This window comes from Eimeria acervulina, genomic scaffold, assembly GCF_000499425.1.
Source record: "Eimeria acervulina Houghton genomic scaffold, Eah_scaff1448, whole genome shotgun sequence".
Classification (NCBI taxonomy): Eukaryota; Apicomplexa; class Conoidasida; order Eucoccidiorida; family Eimeriidae; genus Eimeria; species Eimeria acervulina.
The window spans coordinates 1-7240 of record NW_013549190.1 but is presented as its reverse complement, the minus strand read 5'-3'; the positions used below and the strand labels follow the sequence as shown (position 1 = coordinate 7240).

General features: G+C 51.2%; 1 protein-coding gene across 1 annotated transcript; it reads right to left on the bottom strand.

Annotated features, from left to right (window-relative positions):
- Positions 1-884: 884 nt before the first annotated feature.
- Positions 885-6909, bottom strand: EAH_00059880 (hypothetical protein, conserved; the record flags this gene model as incomplete). The annotated part of the gene is made up of 10 exons (XM_013393536.1): positions 885-953; positions 1913-2406; positions 2597-2876; positions 3275-3355; positions 3674-3916; positions 4144-4715; positions 5001-5280; positions 5701-6077; positions 6312-6363; positions 6742-6909. Coding segments are annotated over 10 exons (2616 nt in total), but the record flags the coding sequence as incomplete, so codon positions are not given.
- Positions 6910-7240: the final 331 nt, after the last annotated feature.

Below are 7240 nucleotides of genomic sequence, written 5' to 3'. Positions count from 1 at the left end.
AGCTATAACCCTATTAATTTACATACAATAACAACCCCACCAATAAACACACACAAACAACCCTATTAATACGCATGCAACAACAACCCTATTCATAGACATACAGCTATAACCCTATTAATTTACATACAATAACAACCCCACCCATAAACACACAATAACAACGCTATTAATAATTGACATGCAACAACAACCCTATTCATACACACACAATAACAACAATCTTATTAATAAGCATATAACAACAACCCCACCAATAAACACACAATAACAACAATCTTATTAATAAGCACACAGCAACAACCCTATTAATAAACAAACAACAACAACCCCACCAATAAACACACAATAACAACAGCATACATTAAATACCCTCGTATCGATAAAGCAACATAACAGCAGCAGCAACATAAGCATCCGCAGCACCACCAGCAAACCCCAGCAACAGCTCGAACAGCAGCAGCAACAGGAGCAGCAGCACGCGCAGCAGCACAGGGAGCAATAGGAGCAGCAGCACGGGCAGCAACAGGAGCAGCAGCAGCAGCACGACCAACAGCACGACCAGCACCAGCAGCACGACCAACAGCACGAGCAGCAGCAGCAGCAGCACGAGCAGCAGCAGCAGCAGCAGCAGCAGCAGCAGCACCAGCAGCAGCAGCAACACGAGAAGCAGCAGCAGCAGCAGCAGCAGGCTTACGCGTATTGCATCTGGCTGCGTTGCGTTTGCATAGAGTGCGAGTGCTGTGATTGTTTGAGGAAGCCAAGAGGGGACAGAATAAGGAGACACTGCAACAAGAGACACTAAACCAGAGACACCCCCTAACGGGTTCTTCTTTGCTGCCTCTTGCTGCTGCTGCTGCTGCTGCTGCTGTTGCTGCTGCTGTTTATGCTTCTGCTGTCGCCCCCCGCATATTGCAGGCCCCGCAAGACATAAAAATACGCGAGAGTAAAACCTAAACAAACAAATGCAGCAAACAAACATAAATAAATATATATATAAATAAATAAATATAATAAACAACAGCAACAAACAAAGACAGCAATATGAACAAATACAATAAATATATACAAATAAGCAAAAGAAGTAAACGCATGCAGGAGACAAATACAATAAACAAAACCAAGCAAAGACATAAAAAGCAAAACAAATAAAAACAAATAAAGACAGAGGCAAAGAGACAAAAGGAGACAGAAAGAGACAGAAAGAGACAGGAGGAGACAGATAAAGAGGCAAAAGGAGACAGATAAAAATATACAGGAGGAGACAAAAGGAGACAGATAAAGAGACAAAAGGAGTCAGATAAGAAGATAAAAGGAGACAGACAAAGAGACAAATAAAGAGGCAAAAGGAGACAGATAAAGAGACAAAAGGAGACTGACAAAGAGACAAAAGGAGACAGATAAAGAGACAAAAGGAGAGAGCAGATGACAGCCGAACACAAAATAAGAGACAGTAAGTAGAAGACAAACGGAGACAGATTAAATCTTACGCGCATTCTTCTTCTGTAGCTGATAGCAGCAGCGGAGTCAGAGACCCTTTTGCTGCTGCTCTTACTATTGCTTCGCTGTCTGCTAGGCCCTGCAGCATGCCTTTAAGTGTCTCCTTATAAGCAGCATCTTTACATAATAAGAACCGATGCTGTGTTACACTCAGCTGCATGATGATGCGCACACGCACCATAAAGAAACAGCAGCAATTGAATAATCTGCTGCTGCTGCTGCTGCAGCAGCTGAATATCCTGCTGCTGCTGCAGCAGCAGATGTGCACCCGCAGCAGCGAAAAAGAATCAAAGACAGAGCCGCAGCAGCAGCAACGCCAACTGCAACGCTCTATGAGACCAACACTCAACATGACAGCCCTACAGCAGCAGCAGCAGCAGCAGCAGCAGCAACAGCAGCAGCAAAGTGTTACCTCTAACAGCGATAAGATGAGGGCTCGAACCTTCCATGACGGATGCCTCATAAAGGAGACAAGAGAAGAGACAAAGTCTCTTAGCTGCAGCAGCAAAGGCTTGCGAATCTGTTTATGCTGCTGCTGCTGTAGCAGCAGCAGCTGCTGCTGGAGGGGGTTGTAGCGCAGCAGCACATCTGTGAGCAGCTGCTGCTGCTGCGTTGCAAGGCAGCAGATTTGAGCAGCAATAATCCCGCTGCTGCTGAGATCGCAGTCTGGGTGTTTGCTTGCTGCGAGTAGCAGCGACAGCAGCACTCCCTCTTGTTCCTGCTGCTGCTGCTGGTCAGCGGGGGCTGCTGCTGTGAGGTGTCTGTACACCTCAAACGAACGCTTTGCTGCAGCGCCCAAGGAAGAGAGTGTCTCTGCATCTCGTTTTGCTGCTAAGCCCGCGATGCAGCTTAAAGCCGTCAAACAAACACATAAAAATGGAGACCTGCTCTTCCCTGCTTCCCGCTCTGCAGCACAAACCCTAAACCCTAAACCCTAAACCCTAAACCGCAAACCACAAGCCCTTAAATGTAAGCGCAAAGCGTCTACGTTCGGCAACGAGGGCAACCGAAGAGGTAAAAATAAGCGTGCAGGGACACACAAGGTGCAGCAGCAGCAGCAGCAACAGCAGCAGCAGCAACGGCAGCAGCCACAAACCTGCTGCAGTAGGAGACTCCCCCTTTGCTAGGGGGCTCAAGGCCAATGCTGCCTGCTGCTGCATGTACACCCTAAGCTGCTGCGCAGCAGCAGTGGGGTCGCATCCGCAGCTGCAACCCGCAGCAGCAGCAGCCGCTGCAGCAGCAGCAGCTGCTGCTGCTGCTGCTTCTGGTGTCTCTGCAGCAAGCCAGCGTCTCCTGTCTGTCTCTTGCTGCAGCAGCTCGTCTCTGTTGAAGCCAATCACCGAAGCAACGACAAGCCGCGCTACCTCCTCCCGCACCTGAAACACAAACCCGAAACCCGAAACCCTAAACCCTAAACCCTAAACCCTAAACCCTAAGCCATAAGGCCTAAAGTTGCGTGCGTTGTATGAAGCCCTGCATAAACCCGGAGCCCTAACTTCTCCGCTTTAAACCCCTGAGCCCTAAACCCGAAACCCTAAACCCTAAACCCCAAACCCTAAACCCTAAACCCTAGGCAACACTTGCTATGCTGCCGCACCTGTTTGTAGGGATGACCGAAGCAGCGCCTCATCGTCTCCTGGCCCGCTCTCAAGGTTGCAGCACCGAAGCAGCAGCCGCAGCTGCAGCAGCAGCTCCCGTTGCTGCTGCTGCTGCTGCTGCTGCAGCAACTGCCGCTCTTGCTGCTGCAGCTAGCAGCAGCAGAAAATGTAGATACCAGCACCAACGCGTAGTACAGCCGCAGCTGCCGAGTTAAGGCCCCAGAAGAAGCCTGCCCTAAGTCTCCCGTAGGCACACACTGCAGCAGCAGCAGCAGCAGCAGCAACAACAGTAACAGAAGCACCATTAGCAGCAACAGCAAAGCAGAAGCAGCAGGCTCAGCAGCAACAGTAACAGTAGCAGCATCAGCAGCAGCAGAAAAACAGAAGCAGCAGACGCAGCAACAGTAACAGTAGCAGCAGCAGCAGCAGCAGCAGCAGCAGGCGCAGCAACAGCAACAGTAGCAGCAAAGGCAGCAGCACCGACAGTAGCAGATATCTCTACCTCGATATCTAGGTTCTCTGTCTCTTTTTTAAATTTGTCTGTCTCCTTTATTTATATTTAAGTGTCTCCTCACCAGCAGTGTCTCCTGCGGTGTTGCTGCCTTCTCAGCATCAATAAAGAAATTCATGAAGGGCCTCAGCCTAGACCTTGCTGCTTCTGCTGCTGCTGCTCCCCTCAGCCGCTCCCGTCCTTGCTGCTGCTGCTGCTGCTGCTGCTGCTGCAGCAGCAGAGGCGTAGGTGAGGGGCATAATGCAAACCGCAAACCATCGGCCCAGGCAGCTAATCTCTCATCATCCAACTGAGGGAAGCTCTTAGACTGACAGCACAAACACCACACTAGGGTTTAGGGTTTAGGGTTTAGCAAATCGTAGATATTAGGGTTTAGGGTTCAGGGCCTAGGGGGCTTCCTTCCCAAGGTCTAGGGTTTAGGCATAACTAGTTCGTTCGCGTTTAGGGTCTAGGGTTTAGGGTTAAGGTCTAAGGAGCTAGTTAGGGTTTAGGGTTTAGGGTTTAGGGTTTAGGGTTTAGGGTTATGTATCGGACCATGAGAGGACAGAGGATCTCCCACAAGGTGTTTCTGCATGCGGCATCCTGCCACTTTGCTGCTGCTGCTGCAGCAGCAGCAGCAACTTCAATAGCCGTAATATGTTTATCTAATTCTGTGCTGGGAGCATCAAACAACTCTTCAAGTACAGGAGACAATCCCTGCTGCAGCAGCTCGCTGAATGATCCAGCAGCAGCAGGTGCTGCTGTTGCTGCTGCTGTTCCTACTGCTGTTCCTGCTGGTCCAGCATCCACCTCCATCTGCTGCTGCTGCTGCTGCTGCTTGTATATGTGCTGTGTTCTATATAAGAAGGTTAGAAGGGTCTTAGTAAAAAGCATATTATGAAGAGACAGCAGACGAGAGAGACGGGGGGAAGGCTGCTGCGGCCAAGTCTTAAATAGTTTAACAACTGCAGCAACAAGAAGGAAGCTGTTGTCTGCTGCTGCTCTGCTGCTGCTGCTGCTGCTGCACCCGTAGCCCCCCTGCACGCCCCTAATGTTCTCATGGTGTATAGACACCTGCCGCTGCAGCAGGCGCTGCAGTGTCTGTGGGGAGTGCAGCGTAGCTAACACTGCATTACACAGCAACAGCAGCAGCAGCAGCACAAGAGGCGCAGGCGGAAGCACAGAAAATAAGCAGCAGCAGCAGCAGCAGCATAAGTAGTACAAGCGACAGCAAACAGGATTAGCAGCAGCAGCAGCAACAACAGCAGCAGCAGCGCAAGTATTAGCAGCACCAACAACAGCAGCAGCAGCAGCATCAACAGCAGCAGCAACTACGGTGGTAGGGCTCCATTTGTGGGTGTGCCAATGCAGGCTTAGGGTTTAGGGTTTAGGGTTTAGGGTTTAGGGTTTACTATCGGTGGGGATGAGAGCTTGATGTTTGCTGAGGTAATGCAGCAGCTGCATGAGCCCGAAGGCAGCAACAGCAGCAACAACTGGGGGTTCTAGCGGATCTGCTGCAGCAGCAACAAGCCACCTCCACAGCAGCGGCAGCGAAGCAGCAGCAGGAGGCGAATTAAAGACAACAGCAAATGAGCCCCCAACTAAAGAGTAACGCCAGTGCACGCCTCCGGAGACAGAAGGAGACACCCTCTCCTTGCACAGCAAACGCTTCAGAGTAGGATTCACTAGGCCCTGCAGCACCAGCAGCAGCAGCAGCAGCAAGATCAGAAGCAGCATGAGCAGAAAAAGCAGCAACGAATACACAGCAATAGCAGCAGAAAAAGCAGAAGCAGCACCAGACGTAGCAGCACACTAGAGTCCACAAGGATGTGCAGCAGCAGCAGCAGCAGAAGCCTTTCCCTTCCATCAACAGCAGCAGCAACAGCAGCAACAGCAGCAGCATAAGGAGCAGCAGCAGCATAAGCAGCAGCAAACAGCAGCAGCATGCGCAGCAGCAGCAGCAGCGTAAGCAGCAGCAGGATGAGCATGAGCAGCAGCATGAGTAGCAGCATGCGCAGCAGCAGCAGCGTAAACAGCAGCAGGATGAGCATGAGCAGCAGCATGAGTAGCAGCAGCAGCAGCAGCAGCAGCAGCAGCAGCAGCGAGTGCGACCTCAATGATTTCTTCTCGGAATAAAGGACTGTGTCTGTTGAGGGCCTCTCTATTGGCAAGAATAGCATTTGCTACAGCAAACCATCTCTGCTGCAGCGAGTTTGTCTCTAACCGCAGCAGCAAAACAGAAAGGAGACACCTGCAGCACTGCGCCAAACTTCGCAGATCAATGAAGAGACGCCGCAGCATCGAAGGTGAATTTAATATGTGAGCAGCACCCGTCAGACGAGCGTGCTGCAGCGCTGCTGCCATGCTGCTGCTGCTGCTGCTGCTGCTGCTGCTGTTGCTGCTTCTGTTGTTGTTGCTGCTGCTGTTGGTGGGGGTCGGTGCAGAGGGAGAATGAGGGGTCCCTTCTACAGACGAGGAGACAGCACTTGCTGCAGAAAGGAGACAGCAGACAGAGACAGAGACAGAGACAAACGCTGCTGAGGAGACAGAGACATACTCCCCCTATTAATACAACAACCGCTGCTGCTGCTGCTGTTGCTGTTGCTGCTGTTTTCGTTCCCCCGGCTGGCCCTGAAGCACCCTACGTGAGCACTGCTGCTGTTGCTGCTGCTACTGCTGCTGCCGCTGCTGCTCAGCGGCAGCTAACTGCTGCTGCTGCTCACCTGCTGCTGTATCCGATGGGCTGCTGCTGTTGTTAGACATGGGGGAGACAGCCTGAAAAGCAGAAGACAAAACGCTCCGGTGTCTGTCTCCTTGAGGAGACTGTTATTGCTGTTGCTGCTGCTGCTGCAGCAGCAGCGGCAGCAGCAGATGCTGTTGCTGCTGCTTCCAATGTCTTTCTGTTGTTCGGTGTATATCTGTCTCTTTCTATTTGCTGCACTATCTGCTGCTCCCGCTCTGTCTCCTTCTTCTGTTTCTTTTGCTTCTCTTTCACCCCCCAGCAGCAGCAAAAGGAGACACCAGAGATGAGACCAGAGGCAGCAAACAGCAGAAAGGAGACAGCAGAAAGGAGACAGCTAAGAAGAGACAGCAGACACCTGAGTGCATAGCAAAGAGAGGCCAGGCAGCCGCGCTAGCAGCAAGACCCCTTACCTGCTGCTGCTGTTCATGCTGCTGCAGCTGCTGCTGCTGTGTAGGTGTATCCTGCAGCTGCTGTGTGTTCGCCTCTAGCAGCTGCAACGTGAGGCGCAGCAGCGGGGATCGGATCCCCACGTACACCCCACAGGCTTCTCTTAAAGTTTGCTGCGCTAGGCGGCGAGACTGCAAAGGAGACAGAAGCAAAAGAAATAAATAATAAACAAAGGAGACACAAGAGACAAAAAAATAGACAAGGAGACACTTTATATGCAAACATACGCAGCAGGAGGAGACAGCAGGAAAGAGAGACAGTTCAGGTGTATACGCAGCTGCAACAATAAGAGAGACAAGGAGACAGCTAGCAGCAGCAAAACAAACAGAGCAAACAGAGACAATTAAGAGGAGATAAGCAGACAGAGACAGACAGAGACAGAGACAGACAGAGACAGAGAGACCGAGACAGAGACAGAGACAGAAAGAGACAGAGACAGAGAGAGACAGAGACAGAGAGAGA